Below are 23,627 nucleotides of genomic sequence, written 5' to 3' on the forward strand. Positions count from 1 at the left end.
TACTGTGCAATTGAAGATTTCTTGCTATTGTGCAATACTGTGCAATTGAAAATTTCTTGCTATTGCACAATACTTATTATATAATAATTTACACATCCTGTTTGGTGTGTATCTCCTATCATATCATTATTATTTGCTTTTAAATATAAAACAGAAATAACCAACTTAAAATGGAAAATTTTAAAAGAAAAAAAAAAGAAAAAAAGAAAAAAAATGAAAAAAAAAAAAATCCCCCCCCCCCCAAATTTTTTGAACCCCCTTATGATTCATCACCCCCAAACTCAATCCCAGCCTTCCCTTTGTGGTATGGTACCTTGCAGTACAATTTCAGAGAGATCCATACACTTGAACACAAGTTATTGTCTGGAAACTAGAAAAATGCTTATTTTTGGCCCCTTTTTGGCCCCTTATTCCTAAACGTTTTGGGCAATTACCCCCAAACTCAATTCCAGCTTTCCCTTTGTATTATGGAACCTTGTAGTACAATTTCAGAAAGATCCATACACTTACACACAAGTTATTGTCATGAAACTAGAAAAATGCTTGTTTTTTGCCCCTTTTTTGGCCCCTAATTCCTAAAATTTTGAGGCAATTACCCCCAAAATCAATCCCAGCATTCCCTGTGTGATATGGAACCTTGTAGTACAATGTCAGAGAGATCCATACACTTAAAAACACAAGTTATGTCTGGAAGTTACAAAAATGCTTATTTTTGGCCCCTTTTTGGCCCCTAATTCCTTAACTGTTGGTACCATAACCCCCAAAATCAATCCCAACCTTCCTTTTGTGGTATTGAACCTTATGGTAAAATTTCATAGAGATCCATTCACTTAAACTAAAGTTAGAGTGCGAAAACCAATGTGTCTTCGGACGACGCCAGACGACGACGACGCCAACGTCATACCAATATAAGACAGCAAAAAAATTTTTGCGGTCGTATAAAAATGAAAAATTTAGCAATTTTTCCATTTGTAAAGGGGCATAACTCTAGAAGGGTTAAAGTGACGCCACCAAAATTCAAACTTGATCTGTGTATTGTGGTAATAAGCATTGTGTATAAGTTTGGTTTCATTCCATTCAGTGGTTCTCTAAAAGAAGACATGTGTATGTATTTCCCATAGGGTCCTATGTTAAACTAAGTCCCCTGCTGGCAGCCATCTTTGATGATGGACCGACTGCAAAGTAACAACACTTGGTCAGCACCTCATAAGGAACAATCAGGCCATGTTTTGTTTCATTCCATTCAGTGGTTCTCTAAAAGAAGACATTAGTATGTATTTCCCATAGGGTCATATGTTAAACTAAGTCCCCCGCTGGCTGCCATCTTGGATGATGGACCGACTGCAAAGTAACAACACTTGGTCAGCACCTCGTAAGGAACATTCATGCCATGTTTAGTTACATTCCATTCACTGGTTCTCTAAAAGAAGACATTTGTATGTATTTCCCATAGGGTCTTATGTTAAACTAAGTCCCCGCTGGCAGCCATATTGGATGATGGATCAACTACAAAGTAACAACACTTGGTCAGCACCTCATAAGGAACATTCATGCCATGTTTGGTTTCGTTCCATTCAGTGTTTTAGAAGAAGTCCAAAATGTAAAAAGTTAACGATGACGAAGACGACGGATGCCAAGTGATGAGAAAAGCTAAAAATGAAAAATTTAGCAATTTTTCCATTTGTAAAGGGGCATAACTCTAGAAGGGTTAAAGTGACACCACCAAAATTCAAACTTGATCTGTGTATTGTGGTAATAAGCATTGTGTATTAGTTTCATAACATTTGGTTGAGGCAAACTTAAGTTACAGAGCGGAAACCAATTTTGGGACGTACGTACAGACGGACAAGGGTAAAACTTAATGCCCCCTCTGCTTCGACGGGGGCATAAAAATTCTAGGTAGAGATTTTTTTAAGGGGAATCTATGACTGCAAATGAAAATTACCTTCTTTGCTTCACTGTATGGTACAACTGATTCCTGCAAAAGTAAAACACATATTTTAAGTAATAATATACATCTATCTCCGGTACATCGTCACTATATGTATGTGATGAAGTCTCTTTTTTTCTACAAAATGAATCATTCATCAGAAGCAAAAGAAGAAGATATCACAATATGCAAATATTTGGAAGGAAATAGAACTATTTCATTCATCATGCAGTTTTATAAAAGTAAAATAAGACTTTTCTTTGTAGCTGTATCTTTCAAAAGTCCTAAAACCAAACACAGTTTAGGTTCTCCGATTTTCCAATTTCAAAGAATCATGCAGGATAAGGCTAATGACTGGTTGCCAAATTTAAAGATCTTTCAAAGCAATCTGATTCTTAACAATTGATTTTTATAGCCAAACATTTTTTTCTGTATTTACCTTACCAACTTTCTAATACAAAATTATATTCCATGGCAAACCAAGTGTAAAATACATAAACAGAGGCACTGCAGGAGGTATGGAAAGAGACAATATTTCAGTAGTATAACTTCTCAGGTTTTTCATAATAATGTTACTTTCAATGATAAATGAAACGTTGATATAATCTGGACACAAGTGCAGAAATATCACTTGTAATGTCACTATGATGCCATAGTGATTGAAATTGACATATCTGACCAAAAGTGACCATTTTACACATATTTTTTGAAAGAAATAGTTTTACCTTAATTCTGTAAACACATCTCCACTAGACAATCACAAGACCTGTATTTGGAACCTACCTCTTCACTTGAATCGTGGTCATCACTGGACAACAAAACTGAAGGGTCTTGACTGAATCTTTTTTGACTGCAAAAAAATGGTTATATTATGCTAAAATCATCATATAGGGATCTATGAAGCTTATTATGCTACCTGATAACATTTTACACATGTAATAATAGACATATAATTCAAGAAATTAGCAACTCTTATAAATAGCCATATCATGTATTGATCAGATATCTCTCACATTATATTTCCAACTCTTATTTCATCTACAGACATACACTTTTAATCTCAAGTTCTCAGTTTCAGAATATTTCCAAATATGGTTTAAAATGATTGAACAGGAGGCTCCCAAGAGCCTACCTATATGGCTCACCTTGTAATGCCATTTTGACATTTATTTTTTCCTTTATTGCAATCATTTATGTTCAATTATTTGTAGTTCTTATCTTAATGCATTTTGTAGGTCTTGTATTGATGATAATTTTTACAGTTTATATCTTTCTATTAAGGTTTTTAAGAAATTAAAGAACAGAGTTCCATTGTCCCCCACGTTGCAAATATTTTATCTGTCCTGGGAAATTTTTTTTTTTTGGTTCTTTAAAACTTTTTTTAAATATCTCAGAGAAATGAAGGTTTGAAAGCTCAAAACCTTGCAATTTTCCATGCTATTAATATTTCCAAGGGACATAATTTAAACAAGAATGTGTCCATAGTACACGGATGCCCCACTCGCACTATCATTTTCTATGTTCAGTGGACCGTGAAATTGGGGTCAAAACTCTAATTTGGCATTAAAATTAGAAAAATCATATCATAGGGAACATGTGTACTAAGTTTCAAATTGATTGGACTTCAACTTCATCAAAAACTACCTTGACCAAAAACTTTAACCTGCCCTCGCACTATCATTTTTTTTATGTTATTGGGGTCAAAACTCTAATTTGGTATTAAAATTAGAAAGATCATATCATAGGGAACATATATACTAAGTTTCAAGTTGATTGGACTTCAACTTCATCAAAAACTACCTTGACCAAAAACTTTAACCTGAAGCGGGACAGACGGACGGACAAATGGACAGACGAACGAACAGACGCACAGACTGAAAGACATAATGCCCCTAGGTGGGGCATAAAAAAAAATGTTGATAGACACTGAATTGTCAGAGACAATGCTGATAAAATACTTTGATATAAATTTATTATATATCTGTCAAGAATTGTACACATTAAAGTACTTAAATTGCAATTTTCCATTTAATTAATATTTCAAAGTGGCATAACTCTTTAAAATAAAATGCTTCGCTGGGGCGCAGCTTGATACGACCGCAGAGGTCGAACCCTGAACAGTTGGGGCAAGTATGGACACAAAATTCAAGCTTGATACAGCTATGACTTTGGATTGTCATTAAATATTTGACACAGCATAGGTTTCTGACACAGGATGAATGTGGTGTAAGAACTGGAAAAAATTTAATTTACCTATTATGGTGGAATATCCATAAACTAAATTGTTTGTTAATTTCAATATATCAAGGAATATGTAGAATTCAATGTTTGATGTAATGTAATAAAGTTGAAATTTGGACCGTTTTTGTTCAATGTGGACCAATTTGGTAACATGTATAAATAATCAAAAATCTAAATACATGGGAGCCCATTTAAATACATCATAAAGGTATTAAAATAGAAAGTGACATCATAGTCATGGCTAAAAATAAACAAAAATCCTTAATCAGCAACATTTAAAGTAATATCTAAAAATAAAATTCCTTTGTAACCATAAAAGCCCATTTAAATACATCATAAAGATATTAAAATAGAAAATGACATCATAGTCATGGCTAAACATAGCAAAAAACCCTTAATCAGCATCATTTAACAGTAATATCTAAAAATGGAAATTACATCATAAAGGTATTAAAATAGAAAATGACATCATAGTCATGGCTAAAAATAAACAAAATCCTTATTCAGCATCAGCAACATTTTATAGTAATATCTAAAAATAAAATTCCTTAGTAACCATAAAAGCCCATTTAAATACATCATAATAGATATTAAAATAGAAAATGACATCATAGTCATGGCTAAACATAGCAAAAACCTTAATCAGCATCATTTAACAGTAATATCTAAAAATAAAAATTTCTTTGCAACCATAAAAGTAAAATAGAAAATGACATCATAATCATAGCTAAAAATAAACAAAATTTTTTTTTATTGGCAAATTTTAAATGGAGTTTATTATACTAAAACAATAAATTTGCAACCATAAACATGATAAAACCCCATTTAAACACATCATAAAAGTATTAAATAATTCAACTACATCATAAGGCTATAAAAATAGAAAATGACTTCATAGTCAAGGCTAAAGGTAAACAAAAAACCTTCATCAGCAAAATTTTATATTGGCAAATTTCCAATGAAGTTTATTACACTAAAATTGTTGGCAAATTTCCAATGCATTTATTAACAATAAAGTTATTGGCAAATTTCCAATTTACATAATTTAAAAGCAGTGTAGATGAGATATTTAAATGAGTTTGAATTACCAACCTTACACTGCTTTTAAATAATGTTCTTTACTCAATTATTTGTCTATTAAAATGGAAACCCTTGTTTTTTAACCTTTTTTCCCCTTATTCCTTAAACATTAGAGCCATAACCACCCCCCCCCCCCCCCCACCAAAGCCAATTATTACTTTCCAATGTAACCTAAATTTCCAATATACATAATTTTAAATTTCAATTCCTCATGATATATAACCGTATCATTATTATTTTCTTTCATATATAAATCTGAAACAACCATCTTTAAATGGAAAATTTTAAAGAAAAAAAAAGGAAAAAAAAAAAATCCTACCTCCCACACATTTTTTCGACCCCCTTTTGATTCATCATCCCCCACCTCAATCACAACCTTCAATTTGTGGTATGGTACATTGCAATACAATTTCACAGAGATCCATACACTTGAACACAAGTTTTTGTTGCAAACTAAAAAAATCCTTATTTTTGACCAATATTTGGCCCCTTATTCATAAATGTTTGAGCAATTAACCCCAAAACTCAATTCCTACTTTCTCTTCGTGATAAAAAATAACTAACTTAAAATGTAAATTTTAAACAAAAAAAAAAGGAAAAAAAAAATTACCCCTTTTTTGACCCCCGCCCCCCTTATGATTCATCACCCCCACCCCCCCTTTCCCCCCAAACCAAGCTCAATAACAGCCTTGCCTTTGTGGTATGGTACCTTGTAATACAATTTTAGAGAGATCCATACACTTGAACACAAGTTATTGTCTAGAAACTAAAAAATGCTTATTTTAAACCCCTTTTTAGGCCCCTTATTACTAAACGTTTTGGGCAATTACCACAACACTCAATTCCAGCTTTCCCTTTGTGAAATGGAACCTTGTAGTAAAATTTCAGAAAGATCCATACACTTACACACAAGTTATTGTCATGAAACTAGAAAAATGCTTGTTTTTTGCCCCCTTTTGGCCCCTTATTCCTAAAATTTTGAGGCAATTAACCCCAAAATCAATCCCAGCATTGACCCTTTGTGATATGGAATCTTGTGGTACAATGTCAAAGAGATCCATATGCTAACACACAAGTTATGTCTGGAAGTTACAAAAATGCTTATTTTCGGCCCCTTTTTGGCCCCTAATTCCTTAACTTTGGTACCATAACCCCCAAAATCAATCCCCACCTTCCTATTGTGGTATTGAACCTTATGGTAAAATTTCATAGAGATCCATTCACTTAAACTAAAGTTAGAGTGCGAAAACCATTGTGTATTCGGACGACGACGACGACGACGCCAACGTCATACCAATATACGACCTCAAAATTTTTTTGCGGCCGTATAAAAAATTGATCGACACTGATTTTAGAACTTGTCCTAGACATTGCTTATTTTAACCTTTGACATGAGTTTGATAAAAATCTGGCAAGAATTGTACATGTGAGAGCACTTACAGTGCAATTTTCAATATAATTAATATTTCCAAGGGGCATAACTCTTAAAAATTATTGATTGGCACTTATTTTTGAACATGTCCAAGATATGGCTGATATAAACCTATGATATAAGTTTGATAAAAATCTGTCAAGAATTGCACATGTGAGAGCGCTTACAAGACCGTACAGTTGAATAGACAGATGCCTGGTATTTCTATTGAAAATTCCATAAAGCAACAAAAAACAGTTTAGAATGGTACAATTATGATACATTAAAAATTAAAATCTGAATGATTTCTGGATAGAATAATATGGGTATTTCTTAACTAATCCTTTTAATCCAACAGTTCTTAAAGCTAAGAAGTAATTATGGATTCAAAGGTCACCTGTTGCATGGCAAAATTTTTAAATTTACTAATTTTTCAAATTTTAATGTACCCAACATACCTAATTTTAAAAGTGACAGTCAAATGTCATCACTATCCTCTCTGTCAATTCACTTTTAAAAACAAGCGAACAGATTTACTGTATAGTTACTTTTTCTTGAATGTGTATGAAATAATAACCACTGAACATTATGAAAACAATATGCTATGAAACAATGAAATTTACACAGCCTCATTAACATCATTATCATATATGGCTGTATCACAAAGTCAATCTTTGTTTCAACGCAGTTGGTATTACACTGTAAAGTGCTTTATATTTTATATTTCCAATTATAAAGTCTAATGGAGTATGTTATATAAAGCCTTAATTTCTAGCTATAGGATTTAATGGCCATTATCCAAATGTATCATAGCTTTAACATTGACTAGATAAGAAATGGGTATTTTTTAGGGATGGCAATTTTGTGTGGAATCAAAACTCAACTATTTGGTTCAAATATTCACAAGTACTCAAATACTCACAAGTACTCAAATACTGAAGAAAAATTTGTGATAAAAGTTGTGTGCAAAGTGAGCTTTCTCAAAAAATCTCTACTTTCAACCTAATTGGGGTGTAACTGGCAAAGAAAAGACCAGCAAAATTGTCAAATTTCACACATTATATGTAAACCTAAAATCACTTATTTGGGGTGAAAAATAATCTTTTTGCAATTATTACTGCAAAATTTGTCCCATAGGTAAAATGTTTCATGTTTTTCTTGAACCTGATTCTAATCTGTAAAGATCAAATTAAGTCAAGAAGATATTTGTGCAATTTTATCTTCATCCTGAATATTAACAAATTTTAATATATAACAAAATTTATGACCAGTACTACAGAGTTCAATAGGTTGAGCCGAGACATTAGTAGATTTCTGTCTGTTATGTCAAGTAAGGAAAAGCATTTTGCATTTTATATATGAAGACTTTTCAATGAATAAAGACAATGAATAGCAAACAATACCCTGACTTTAAGAAATTCTCTGTTTATCATTTTTTGTTGTCATATGTGCTGGCAAAACTGAGAGCAATGAAGAAGACATTAATATGTATATATTTTTCCTTTTGATTTAAAAATTATATACAGAAAATCAATGTGAAAATAAAAAAATCTGTTTATTATGTCAAGAAATCATACCACGATTAACAAGTAATATTTCTGTTGCACAAACCTTTTTTTTTCTTATATTCATATAAAAATTAAATTTTGAAAAATAAAGAACTCACCTATCACAATTCTTATGTCCAAGGTAAAAATAAGCTCCAAACAGTGTCATTATGTGTGAAAAACAAAAAACGAAATTCAGAGAAAAGGTGGCTGTATCGATTTCACTCAAATGAACACTACTGTAAGTGAGAAGCAAACATGAAAATAGGCAATAACACCTGTCCATCAGGTGATAAATTTAATTACCCGCTAAAAAACTGTGATAATTAGTCAACTTTCCTAACCACTGTCACATTATAGCTATTACAAAAAAATCAATACAATTTAATTGATGAAAGGAAGCTAATATGATTTGTCAGGAATAAGACCTAAGGAATAAGACCTAAGACCTAAGTAATTAGGGTTAATAACACCATGTCATTTTTATCAAAACTGTAAATGATTTCTCTGCAATTTTTATATCACGATCTTGATATTTTTGCATTTTGATACATTGTTGCTCACACATGATTTCATTTACAATTTTTTACATAAATTTTGCCATTTTTAAAATTATTTGAAATTAAATTAATAGGAATAAAAGACATGGGGTATACCTCAACAAGAACAGATATCCAAAAACAAAAAAATTGAAAAAGAAAAATCTTTACCTTTATCTATAGTGAAACCTAAGGCCTCCAACAATACAAGTGTTTAAAATTGTCCTGATCATATAAAAAATTTTAAAAAATTAAACAGAGACTTTAAGAAATCTGCATTTTCTTGTATGATATTTCAGTCAAATCTTTCACATTGTGCAAGTTTATGCAATTCTTATTACTTATTCATTCTTCAGATGTTATGCTTAGATGTTTTTATCTTTGATGTGGTATGATTGCCAATAAGACATCTATCCAAACAGACCAGAGAACAAAGATGTGAAGAATTACAGGTCACAAGCTCATTATACAATTCTTGATTTTTCAAACCTATAAATCTAATATATCCATTGGGATTTCACATGCAATTTTATCACATGAAATTGTAATTGTCTGCAGTTGTTTGAGATTGTTCTCAAATAATTTTTAAGAATTGTGATTTTCAATGTCCTAAACTTGGAATCAGGAACAGATTACCTTTCAGATAACCTGCATTCACCATCTGTATAGTGTTTTATTGGCTGTTGTTTGTCATTTCATCTTTTTAAATTTTGGCCTTTGCATTGCCAGTCAATCATTTAATCATAATTTTTATATAAACCCCCTTGACATATTTTTACTTTATTTAAAGGCCTTTGCTCATATCTACTTTTGCCAACAACAAAAAACATTGTGTCAAATTGCCATTTGAGGTCACACTTGTCATATATATCATATCATTGTAAAATAAAAAATACATTTGACCCAAGGGAAGCTACATTCATCATTTAAAAGCATATTTACTCTTATATAACTACAATTATACATTGAATAAACTGACATTACAGTAAAATGGCAAATGAGAAATGTGCACAAATGAAACTTTTTGAGGCAGGGAATTTAAAATATCAAATATCAAAGTCTGCCCTTAAAAACATTTGCAATAAGATGCAGAATACAAGATCTATAGCTTCATATTGTCAACTTTTCACTGCAGCAGATGTATGCAGATAATAAAACAATTATAGGTTCATGTAAGCATCAGAGAATCATGATTAAAATTAAATAGCAGAGACAATCCTTTGTATTGATCTTGTCTTTGTAACCTTACCTGGCTTATTTACCTTGTAGTAATAATTATAATGACATACCAGTATACAGAGAAAAAAAAAATCAAGAACAGTTCTCACTAGCTTACAATTTCATTTTTCCAAATGACCTCAATTGTTGCATCTTGAGTACAAGAAAAGATAATTCAATTTTGTATAGAATTTACATTTCTCAGGGAAATAACTCGCTGATTTTTTTAACCTGCCCCTGACATGACTGATATTAACGTTCAATATAAAATTCATACAATCCTAGAAATGAAGGCTTGAGTGCGCTTACAACACAATTTTTCAATAAAATAAATATTTCCAAGGGGCACAACTCTTTTAAATCGTCACTGATTTTTCAAAATTTCCAAGACATTGCTGATATAAACCAAGATGGACCGATGGACAAACAGAAGTCTGGTATAACTATGTCCCCTGCAACTCATCGTGCTGGGGACAATAAAAGGATATGTTGGATAAATATAATGGAGACAACTACCGAACAATCAATACTTTCTATTAATATAAAACTTAACAAAAGTCAATGTTATGACAAAGCAAAAGTTTTGTTACATTTATTAGTGTCATTGTTAAAGCAATCCATCTCCAAAACTGTTGAACAGCATCATTAGAAATTGTCAAAATCAAATCTGACCACCATTTTGTCACCAGAAAGAACATATTAAAATTCGAAAAGAATTGGTTTAACTGTTTTCAAGTTATTGCAAGGAAACGATAAAAAGTGTAATCTTTCACTCTATCAAGGACCATAACTCCTCAACAACAAAAGTGGAAACTTGATTCCTATTTCTGGAGAGGATAAAGGACTTTGTCATTGATACATTTTTCTCAATTCAGTCCTCATAAAAATAAGCCAGTCAGATCTTTCAAAAGCTCTGCCCTATTTCTATATCAATATCAAACATAACTCACAGACCAAGGTAAAATGATATGTGAGGTATTGACATGTTGCTCTGCTTATTTTAACCCTTTTTATCTTATCTGGTATCACATAGATGCAAACCCCTTTTAGTGCAATCAGAAATTACGTATCTAGATTTCCGTAATTTGTGATTTTTTTCACTAATAACTTTTCATAAAATTTTACCATAATCAAAATTACAACTAGGCACAAAATGACGAACACATTATTCCTTTATTTATGACATTTAAGATTCCACAATTCAAAGGTGATGACAGAGCAAGTGAGGAAAACCGACAATCATACTGAATGGTTGAATGGTTGAATGGTTGGCATCTATCATGTCTATGGTATCATGTAAATCAACCATGGCAAGACTCTTCCTCATAATTCATTGCAGGGGAGAGGGCCTTTGCATTTTCAAATTAAACGTTTTTTCTTAAATATCGTTTCATTTGTCAATTTCCAGCTTCTAAATTGGTCATTGTGGATTCTAATTGACAGAATTATATAAGATATCACTTCATTTCTTTTGGCTTTTTTGGGGGGAGGTTGTGGGTTTGAACCTTGGCCAGATCAAACCAAAGACTTAAAAATTGTTATTTGCTGTTTCTCTGCTAAGCACACAACTTTCAGGAGTAGGAGCAAAGACTGGACTTGGAGTCAGAATAATATGTCTGGGCAGGGTGACATGTATTCTTGCGGACTGTTACCTTGTGAACTAGCACGTTAAAAACCCGGCAAAGCAGGATTACCGTAGATACTCGCCTAATAGTCGATCCTACTATAAGTCGGGGTCCCTTTTCAGCTCCAAATTCTAAGGATTTAGTCTTGACCCTCGTATAAGTCGGACAAAATTTGGGCATTTTTTTTTTCAGCTGACAGTAACTGAACGCCGGTAAAACCAATGCAAATCCAGGATTAATATTCATTTCTGCATTAATGTTTGTTTGGTTTGAATTTAGTTGATGCTCATCATGATAATTTATATTGCTGTTAATAATAAAGATGTATTCATTTCTCTTGTTTTGTTCACTGTTCAAATGTTAGATTAGCCATGTGTTGTTTACGTAATGCATCAATGATTTTGTAGGGTATGACTAACAACCTATTGTTTGAGAAAAGCGAATATAAACCAATATGAACCTGAAAAATTTAAAGTCAATCAACACTTGATGAAAATATTTTTCACAGCATACATAACTCGGTGTTAAATGAGCATGTACACTTCATAATTCTTATTATATTGTGATGATTAAAGGATTAAAAAAATTAAGTGAAGCTATAATCAATATATTAAAATAACTAACTCCAACTCATTAGTGTCATCTGTTTACCTATCACTGATAGTTTTCACACCTTTAGTGAATACAACTCTTTGTCTCTTAATTGGGGTTATCAATGGATTATATTGGCTTGTCAATCAATTTTGTAATTTTTGTTTACCTGAGACACTATAATGAATAATATTTTGATTTTGGGAATGAATCTTAAAATTATTTTTTGATTATTATATGATTTATAAGCATTGAATTGATATCATGATATCACAATAATGACACAATAACTCCGCTGAAAACATCCTTTCACATATTTGGTACATTGTTATCTCCTTTTCATTTTTGGTTCTTGGCTCTTCTTTTGGGTTTATAGGAAAACCATGTGACCATGAAAATCAATACACAAACCGGAAACAGTAGAATTTCAACACGAATTTGCAGAAAATGTTTACCAAAGAACAAATAAAACACAAAGACAGTATTGAAGTCATTTATTTTCAACAAAAACTTTTTATTTATTGATTTATGTAGGTTTGGCAATCAAAAACGTAGTTTTGACCAGGAAATTCACTCCTGACCACTTTTCTCAAGCTTGGATTTTTCCTCTGGTCGCTAGATCTCGTCTATTAGTCGGCCCCCCTCTCTGGATTATGAATTTTACTCCCAATTTTCCGACTAATAAGCGAGTAGGAACGGTAATATTCATATAACATTAACATGTTCTAGTCCTGAATATACATTTAACTTGCCACTGGACGTTAAACAGCCATCCATCATCACCATCAAAGTAATATAACAGCGAATGTTTGCCTAAGTTGATGAACTGATCCAACAAAAATTTACATTAATAGTGTTTTATCTAGAACTTAAAAAGGGCATGGTAATTTTTTTTGCCAAAAGGGCACTTTGCGCGTCGACTGTACCAAGTAGGGCACTAGTAAGTTACACTTTTTCAGTTTTTCTCATTAAAAAAGATATATAAATTTTACAAAGTTAAGCTGGTACTATAATGATATTAGTATAATAGTCTCAGAGTTGAGCAACTTTAATTAATAAATTGAAACAATGGATCTACATGGAACTATATACCTTAATCAAGTTGATCTAACCAAAAGTATGTTAATGCGTGTGGAATGCGTACTTTTTCTTTTTGGGATCAATATTTTACCGTCAGCTGTGCCATTCATGCGTCCGTAGTCATTATCGTAAGAATCTGGATTTTGTTCATAGCTGGTCCGGTTTCTGACTCCGTTCCCTACTTTGTACAAATATTTTAATGGGGGACGAAGAAAATTAACAAAAATAAACGATGTTTGGCACGCAATTTGGAAAGGAATAGGACATTTTCAATGCAATTAATGGATTACAAATTTACTTCAGGCAACTTTCATCACGTTCTTATGAAGTAACACACTTATTTTGCCGAAACTAAATGATTTAATCATGTACGCTCTCGAGTCTCGCAGAAGTGATAAATTTGTCTTCATGAAATACATGCAACCAACTTAGTCAATGCTTGTCGCCCTTCGATCAGCAAAAAACCCAATACCGCAACCGGATCTCGAACTAGATAACGCTAAAAGGCACATGGCGTCAAATTTTTCAGAAGAAAAAGGGCATGGCGTCCAAAAGAAAGGGCATGGCGTCAAGAAAAAAGGGCATGGCGTTGCGCCATGCTAATTGCATTAGATTAAACACTACATTAACCTTATTCTACAAAGATATTTTTGTGTTTTCTGCCAGTATTTGTATTCAATATAATTTAAATTTTCCAGAACAATTAACATTTAAAAAATTAAAAGAAACAACACTTTTCACAATATGACAAAGATCAACTTACAAATGTATTGTTATTGAATTTCAAAAGAACATGTCACATTTTGCTAAAAATAATGTTGTATTTCAAAATTCAAATTAAAGATAGAACAAACCTTATACAATATGTACAAATATGGCAACGTTTTTAACATAGAATTTGAAACAAATATCAAAAACTGTCTTAAACTGTATGTTTTTGTCTTAATAACTAAGACATTTCTTCACACGTTTAAAGGTGTTAAGAAATGTGTAAATGTAATTATCATATGGAGAAAATAGATTTATCAGTGGCAATGTCTCCCAGAGTTCTGCATAATATATCAAAAGGATACTGTGTAAGCATTTGTTTCTAGTAGATACCAATTTTGGTGATGGAAGAAAATTTGTGTTTTTTTGTGGAAACTTGATTTTATGGTTTGGCAAAACCTTGCATACAATCCTATAGTTAATTCATACTTTGTTGAATATTTAAATTTGTTGTTCAATCATATCCATGAAATCCACTACAAGAGGCTGTCAGATTGAAAACAAACCGGATTTTCCTGCATGTAAATGATATTTGCAAATCTGGACCCCCATATAGGATCAAGTAAAAAAATAAATGAATTTTTGTCCAGTTCAGAAATGGAAAAGCCAAAATAAATCTTGACCTATTTATCATAAGTGACATAATATTGGAATTTAAGAGAGTATATAAGTATACACACATTTGTTCAGCAGGAGTGGGTAGGCAGAAATCATGAAGTCAATAATAAAAGAAATATGTTTATGAAATTATAACCTTATTTAATATGAAACCATAGAATCTTGCGGTCACTCCAATAACTTTCCAGAAACCCCCTTTCAAATGGTTGTTGTCTTGTTTCTTCAAATTATCACAAGATTTTCATCTAAGCCTTTTCAAGTTATCACATGGACAACTCCAAGTATCACTTTATGCTACTTAAAGGTCTATAAACTAATCAACAAACAGCTAAAATTGTAAAATTTTAACTTGACCTTCTTTAAGTCACAGGAAACAACATATCTAAATTTGAAAAGATTTCGTCAAAGTGTTTTCAAGTTATTGCACAGCACTGTTTGGCAGATGCCTGGCCAGTCGCCTGCCCGCCATACATCACCAAATTAATAACAGATATTTTCCTTCGGAAATCTGGTTAAAAATTGTGTCCAACAAATAATAATGAATTCACAAAAATACTGAACAATACAACAGATCACACCAACCACCAACACTTGACTCCTCCAGAAAAACAATTCACAGACAAACAACTACAACAACCAACAACATATGGTCCAAATAACCTGACTTGGTACAGGCACAAAATGTGGTGGAGTTAAAACAGTTTTTACTAGCACACATCTCCATCCTTCAACCATCTGGACCATATATGTTGTAAAATTTAAAAACACAAAGAAAAACCTTAACAGTACAGAGCTCTACCAACAGGATGACCACTAACTTGAGCAAGGAAATAAAAGACAGCACACAATTTGGAAAGCAGGGTTACATGATGGTATATATATTATCAATATGGGTAGATGAACTTGGCAAAAAAATTTCAGGGCAGATGTACTTACATCCAACTTAAAGGGCAGATGAACCTACATAAAACTTAAAGGGTAGATGAACTTACATAAAACTTTGTGAGACTGTGATATACGTAATATAAAGTTTTAATTTAAATTTCACTAAATGTATAAATCTACTGTGAACATGGTGAAAGTACTTTTATTCGACGGGTATCAATTTTCATGGTTTGAGCAAAAGTGACATGTTCCGACGTGGGTTCTTAAATTCATGTATTTTAGTACTCTGAAAAAATTGAGAGAAGAATTTGAGGCCATTAGAAATGATGATTCTTGAAAATAATCATATGTTGTTTTTGTAATGATTTGTGGGACATTGTGAATAAGGTGTTCATTTTCACTTACTTGTTCATCTTTCATTACTGACAAAATTCATCATATTTTTAATAAAATATTTGCTTTCAGAAATAAGCTGATTCATCTATGCTTACTTATTATCTCGATTGAAGGAAACTGTAAGGTAAACATTTTAATTGTTGCACATGTGTAATCAGAAGTGATGACACTTACTTACCTGAGATCCAATGATCAACAGATTACTGATCTTAAAAGGTGTTAATTGGGCCATAAAAATGTCACTTAAAAAAACTGTTACATAAAATATTTGTAAGTGGTTCCACGAAACCCTGCGTCTCGCCTGCGTTTGCTGCTTTCAGTGTAAAAGTGTAATGTTGACTTGAAAAGTGAGTCCACTTATAAGTAAAATACAGAATTTAAAACAAAATTCAAATATTTCTTTAGATGCTATTTCTTGGTCTTGAAGATTAGCTTCTGTCCAAGTTTCTAACAATCCATGACGGTTTACAAATTTATCAAGTCAAAAAAATTTAATCCCAGACTGTCTGTAAATGTTAACTGTAAAAAATTAAGTCCATCTATCAGAAAAATACTAATATCGAAAAAAAAAAAATTTTCAAAGGTTTACTTCAGACATTATCTCTTAATCATTAAAAAGCTTCTGCAAAGTCTCATAAAACTCTATGAAGTAATTGATGTGAAACAAACTTTAACCCCAGATTGTATCTATTTAATTTATTAACTGTAATAAAACTTAGTCCATTTATCAATAAAATACATAAAAATGAAAATAAAATATTTTCAAAATTTTGTTCTGGATACTATATTTTGGTCATAGACAAGCTTTTGTCCAAATTTCATAAAATTTCATGTATGTTTGACAAAGTTATTGATGTCTAAAAAAACTTTAACCTCAGACAAAATCTGAATGTTAACTGTAAAAAAACTAAATCTATTATCAGTAAAATATGTAATAAAATGCTCCGCTGGGCGCAGCTTGATACGACCGCAGAGGTCGAACCCTGAACAGTTGGGGCAAGTATGGACACAACATTCAAGCTTGATACAGCACTGAATTTGGATTGTGATTAAATATTTGACACAGCATAGGTTTCTGACACAGAATGAATGTGGTCTAAGAACTTAAAAATTTTTAATTTACCTATTCAAACCATATCATTATTATTTGCTTTTATATATAAATCAGAAATAACCAATTTAAAATGGAAAATTTTAAAGAAAAAAAAAGGAAAAAATGGAAAAAAAAATCTCTCTCCCAAATTTTTTGAACCCCCTTATGATTCATCACCCCCAAATTCAATCACAGCCTTCTCTTTATGGTATGGTTCCTTGCAGTATAATTTCAGAGAGATCCATACACTTGAACACTAAATAATACAAAATTTGGTGACTATGTTGAACGAATCTATCCCATCGAACTAGAGATAAAGGATACTACAGATACAGTTAAGTCTGCCTCATATCTTGACTTACATCTAGAAATTGACAATGAAGGTCGGTTGAAAACAAAACTTTACGACAAAAGAGATGATTTCAGCTTCCCAATTGTGAACTTTCCATTTCTATGTAGCAACATTCCAGCAGCGCCTGCATACGGAGTATATATCTCCCAACTGATACGATATTCCCGGGATTGTGTTTCCTATCATGATTTCCTTGATAGAGGATTGCTGCTCACAAGGAAGCTATTAAACCAAGAGTTCCAAATGGTGAAGTTGAAGTCATCCCTTCGTAAATTTTACGGACGCCATCACGAGTTGGTTGACCGTTATGGAATAACCGTTTCACAGATGATATCGGATATGTTCCTTATGTCGTAATTACAATACCCTTCCCTTTTCACGAATGTGACTTACCGTATTAGACTATTTACCGGATTTGTAATAACATAAGCAACACGACGGGTGCCACATGTGGAGCAGGATCTGCTTATTCTTCTGGAGCACCTGAGATCACCCCCAGTTTTTGGTGGGGTTCGTTTTGCTTAGTCTTTAGTTTTCTATGTTGTGTCATCTGTACTATTATTTGTCTGTTTGTCTTTTTATTTTTGGCCATGACGTTGTCAGTTTGTTTTCGATCTATGAGTTTGACTGTCCCTCTGGTATCTTTCGTCCCTCTTTTATTGTCTGTAAACTAGAAAAATGCTTGTTTTTAGGCCCCTTTTTGGCCCCAAATTCCTAAATGTTTAGGGCAATTACCCCCAAACTCAAACCCAGCTTTCCCTTTGTGATATGGAACCTTGTAGTACAATTTCATAAAGATCCATACACTTACACACAAGTTATTGTCCTGAAACTAGAAAAATGCTTGTTTTTTGCCCCTTTTTGGCCCCTTATTCCTAAAATTTTGAAGCAATTACCCCCAAAATCAATCCCAGCCTTCCCTTTGTGGTATGGTACCTTGCAGTATAATTTCAGAGAGATCCTTACACTTGAACACAAGTTATTGTCTGGAAACTAGAAAAATGCTTATTTTTGGCCCCTTATTCCTAAACGTTTTGGGCAATAACCAGGGTTAGACACTAATGCTAGTCCGCTAGCCCGAGGCTAGTAAAAATTAGGGAGGGCTAGTAAAGTTTTCATCACAGTAGTCTGACGGGCTAGTCAAAATTTTGTTTAAAACTAGGAATTTCACAAAATTTTAATTGTCAACAAATCCCAGATTTTTTGCTGACCTTTGCTGTCTTTATTGTACAGTTTATTCACGTATAATTTGATTGTCAGACATTTTTAACATGAAAGGTACTTTTTGGGGAGGGGAAAGAAACGGAAACAATGATGGTACTTAATACATTGAAAACCACGTGTGTTACAAACGCCGTGATGATTCTAATCAGAAACCTAGATCTCAAAAGTGCTTTCATAATATCAAAATAATAACATGAATACGAAATTTACATACATTACTACCGATACCATCACTCTTTGGGAAAAATGTACAACTTATTGGGAGGAATTTTAAGCCATTTTTTTAGTAATTGGGAATTTTCTCTAGGGGAAAAAGCTGTATTTCGAATGTAATTTGAGTCAAACAATATCACTGAATTATTGTCATAAAAACAAAATTATAGGTCTCTGCAAGTATTTGTATACTATACAATTCCTTGGTCTCTGGTAAAAATATACAGATTTTTAGGAATAAAATCTTGTCCTGCAAAAAAAAATATATACTAAAACAACAAGGGAAAAGAAGGAGTCGATGAAGAATTATGACAAAAAACAGCAAGGGCAAACCTTTCCTCTTTTGTGGGTGTATTTTTAAATCCCTAACTTATCCATCTTCATTAAAGACACTAGAAATAATGATAAGTAAAATGAGGATGATGATGAAGTAATGATCTAAAGGGGTCTTCAAAATCAGTCGAACACATTCTTAATAGGGCCTATAGATGAATTAAATATGATTTTTTTTTTTTTTTTTGGTATTTTTTATTAGCAAACCAGTGAAATTTCATGAAACAAAACATGTTCAAAACCCTCTGGAAATGCTCCAGAACACAGGATTTAGCTTCATTTGTATCAAAATTTTCTGGGGGGGGGGCATGCCCCCAGACCCTCCTAGATAGGGTCGTGCCATCGCAAGTGCCTTTGGCACTTTGAGGGCTAGTGTATTGACAAGAGGACTAGTAGAATAATTATTTCACTAGCCCTGCAGGCTAGTACATACAATTAGTTAGTGTCAAACCCTGATTACCCCCAAACTCAATTCCAGCTTTCCCTTTGTGATATGGAACCTTGTAGTACAATTTCAGAAAGATCCATACACTTACACACAAGTTATTGTCACGAAACTAGAAAAATGCTTGTTTTTTGCCCCTTTTTTTGCCCCTAATTCCTAAAATTTTGAGGCAATTACCCCCAAAATCAATCCCAGCATTCCCTTTGTGATATGGAACCTTGTGGTACAATGTCAGAGAGATCCATACACTAACACACAAGTTATGTCTGGAAGTTACAAAAATGCTTATTTTTGGCCCCTTTTTGGCCCCTAATTCCTTAACTGTTGGTACCATAACCCCAAAAAGCAATCCCAACCTTCCTTTTGTGGTATTGAACCTTATGTTAAAATTTCATAGAGATCCATTCACATTAACTAAAGTTAGAGTGCGAAAACCAATGTGTCTTCGGACGACGACGACGCCAACGTCATACCAATATACGACCACAAAATTTTTTTGCGGTCGTATAAAAATGAAAATAAATGACTGAAAAACTTAAACCTCAGACTAAATCTGAATGTTTCCTGTAAAGAAAGCTAAGTCGATTCATTAGTAAAATACAGAAAAAATGAAAATAAATATTTTCAAAATTTTGCTCTGCATACTGTATCTTGGTCTTAAACAAGCTTCTGTCCAAACTTAATAAAATTCCTTGTAGATTTGACAAAGTTATTGATGTCTAAAAAACTTTAACCACAGACTGAACCTAAAAGTTGACTAAGCCGACACTGACAATGGAATCTAGGATCGCTATGTCTCGCTTTTGCAATATTTTTTTTGCAGGCTCAACAAAATGCTACAAATGTACTTTGAATTGTAGAATTAATTCATATGAAATAAAAAAGCAAGCCCAATATGAAATTATTTTTTTTTTCTAAAGAAAATTATGAGGAGATAAAATGAATACTTCATCATTGCATATCATTACCGGAAGTCTGACTTTCATCAATCAAAACTAATTTTTCGTGAGAATTAGAAGCTTAAGAGTCCTACAGTTTAGGTTTTTTAAGGATTAAACAGGTAGAATCCTGTCTAAAGTTGTATATATGTAAAAATATCGAGATGTGGTATAATTGCCAATGAGCCAACTATCCACCAAACTTAAAATGAAGTGGATGTAAGCAATTATAGGCAACTGTATATAGTTCAGTGTGTTTGCTGATATTTGATGTATTCTCTAGATTATATGCCCGTATCAATGAAGTCAAACCTATACAGGGATCTTTCGACAACCAATCCTACCAAGAATGAGAGCTTTTTATTCAATTGACTCGAAGTTGCATTCATCAGCAGAGTTCACCAAACTTCTTCTTTATTTGTCAGACCAAGGACTGACAGGTTGCAAACTTTTGATGGTACTTCAAAAAATTTGGTGGTCCTTCCTTTTTTAAATTTCTGTTTTTCTTATTTGGGGCTTTATTCCAGGCAACGCCTAATGGGCCAGGTCATTCTTAAATAATAAAACTAGTTCAAAAAATTTTATTTCTAGGGGCAATATTAAAGGTGAAAAAGACAAAGTGTCTCAAGATTCAGCCAAATACCTAATGTCGCAACAACCTTTTAGGTCAAAACGTAGCTGACTTATTGAAATTTTGGCAGTCAGAACCGATATGTCCATCGGTTTTCACAAACTCCTCATAAGGTGTTGTGGTACGATAAAAAGCAATCAATAATGATATTATGCTTCTTTATTTACCATACTGAAGGATAAGTTTATAAGTCACTTATTTTGCAATTAAATTGTTGTATATAAATATTTGAATGAATTTTATGCTACCCCCTTTTTAAAGAATAAGAGAAAAAAAAAAATTTAATTAAAAAACCAATGATCAGTGAACCTTTCTTTTTCTGATTGAAGAAATTAATAATTTGGTGAACTAGTTTTAGAATTTGATACATAATTCAGAGCTAAAGCTCTAGATCTTCAGGCCACATATCAGAGGATATCTATGACACTAGATAGTCAGAATACATGTATATGATATTTACAACAGAAACTGAAAAGGAAAGTGAAATCGTCCCTAGTTTTCAAGGCATATCCAATCCTATCTCATGTATCTTACATATTTCTTTTAAAGAAAGGAGTGCTTCAGTAGAGAAAAAAAAAGAGATGTCAAAATAGTGGTCAATGTCAAAATCCTTCAAACCATGGTGAAAATATTAGTAGGCCAAGCCCTATGATTCAACCTAAAACATTGTGTTGAAATAAGACAAATTTTTAAAATTTCTTGCACAATAATAATTTGTAGCCCATAGAGAACTGTCAGATTTGTAAACCTTGATAAAATAAAACCTACAAGCCATCACAACAATAACATGTTTATAGTTACCTCCATTGTGACATGGCAGATTCTATATTTATAACAGTACATCCTGGAAAATTCCTTATTTGTTCAGGAACACTATCGTCCATACGGTTATTTTTTATCATTTGGTGTAAGACTTCATCACTGGCAGCACCATCCTTCTGATACTGAAGTTTTTGTCCTTGATCTTTCAGTTCACTCAGCATTTTATCATTATTTTTTGTCTTTTCACATATTCTCATGCCCTTCTTGTTGATGGCAATAGCCATGTCAATTTTTCCAGTGTGATAGAATGCTTGAGAGTAACGGTAGTAACCCTGTAACAAATTTAAAATATTTTTTTTTATAAAAAGTGAAAACTGTTATGAGTTATTTCCCATAGTAATTTATTTTCCATTAACTGTCTGACAATTAAAAAAATTATCCATTGAATTTAAAACTTAAATATTGGAGATTATTAGAGACTTGTCAAATGATGTACTACCGTACAGACTCTTGTCACGTAATGTTGTTTTACTGTATATGTATAGCTACTTGTGTAATGTTGTACTACTGTATAGATACTTGTCTAATGTTGTACTACTGTATAGATACTTGTTTAATGTTGTACTACTGTATAGATACTTGTCTCATGTTGTATTACTGTATAGATACTTTTTTAATGTTGTACTACTGTATATTCCGATTTCAAGACAAAACACTATGGTGTATAGACAATTCAAAAAAGGTCAGTAGCAGTCAAGCACAGTAAAGCACAAAATAGCCATAATTGTTCAGTGATAATATACTATAAAGAAGTGTTAAAAGACTAATGACATCACATCTCATAAGGAATTAAAGCCACTGTACTTTGACTGCTTAAATTGTACTGTGTTTAAATGATAACCCAAACTGTAAAGTATTAACTCATATTGATGTACAAAATAAACCTTATGAAGGCAAAAGCAAATAAAAGTAAAAAAAAAAAAATCAGCATTTAAGGGCAATAACTCTAATAAGTCATCTGACAAATTCGATAAAACAAGACAATATGTATAGCTTAGCTTGACAATCTTAACATCATTGCTCTGGTCAAATATTCTCTATCTATATCGTTTTAAAATAATAGACAATACTTGCATTTTACCCCTTTGTTCTATTTTTTTGCCTTGGTGGCAATGTTAATTGGGCAGCTGGATCATACCCCATGGTTGATTGTGGCCAAGTTTGGTTTAATTTGACCCATTTGTTTCAGAGGAGAAAATTTTGAAAGATGACCGATGAAGGATGCCAAGTGTTGGCAAACGCTCAGACTAGCCCTTTGAGCCATGTGAGCTTAAAATCAAAATTACCTTGATCCAGTCTGGTTTCATGAGAACAGCTCGTCTGCCGTCTGCCAATGCTTCTCTGAAATGTAAAAAATTAAAATTTGTTTGACAAATTGACAAAATCAGACTGTGCAAATCTAATCCTGCCAAGAGCTAATCTATAAAAATATTCTTTGAATAATATAACATACATAAAATGGACATATGCTGTTAGATTTCTTGTATGTCTTGTTTTACATTCATCATTTCATGGCCTTTAATAACTTGCTATGCGGTATGGGTTTTTCTCATTGTTGAAGGCCTTACTGTGACCTATAGTTGCTTACTTCTATGTCATTTGGTCTCTTGCTGAGAGTTGTCTCATTGGCAATCATACTACATCTTC

General features: G+C 32.4%; 2 protein-coding genes across 3 annotated transcripts in view; one reads left to right on the plus strand and one right to left on the minus strand.

The window, feature by feature from the left end:
• The window catches only part of LOC127701283 (uncharacterized), a 526,465-nt gene that overhangs the window by 481,609 nt on the left and 21,229 nt on the right, over positions 1-23,627 (plus strand). The gene's annotated exons all lie outside the window — the stretch shown is intronic.
• LOC127701260 (E3 ubiquitin-protein ligase TTC3-like) overlaps positions 1-23,627 on the minus strand; it is a 111,729-nt gene that overhangs the window by 56,577 nt on the left and 31,525 nt on the right. Inside the window, exons 10-13 of the mRNA XM_052205084.1 lie at positions 23,267-23,321; positions 21,960-22,252; positions 2,714-2,780; positions 1,946-1,978 (exon numbers count right to left, since the gene is read on the minus strand). Of these exons, the coding sequence (XP_052061044.1) occupies positions 1,946-1,978; positions 2,714-2,780; positions 21,960-22,252; positions 23,267-23,321 (448 nt within the window). The remainder of the gene's footprint in view (positions 1-1,945; positions 1,979-2,713; positions 2,781-21,959; positions 22,253-23,266; positions 23,322-23,627) is intronic.

This window comes from Mytilus californianus, unplaced genomic scaffold (genome assembly GCF_021869535.1).
Source record: "Mytilus californianus isolate M0D057914Y unplaced genomic scaffold, xbMytCali1.0.p SCAF_5, whole genome shotgun sequence".
Lineage (NCBI taxonomy): Eukaryota > Metazoa > Mollusca > Bivalvia > Mytilida > Mytilidae > Mytilus > Mytilus californianus.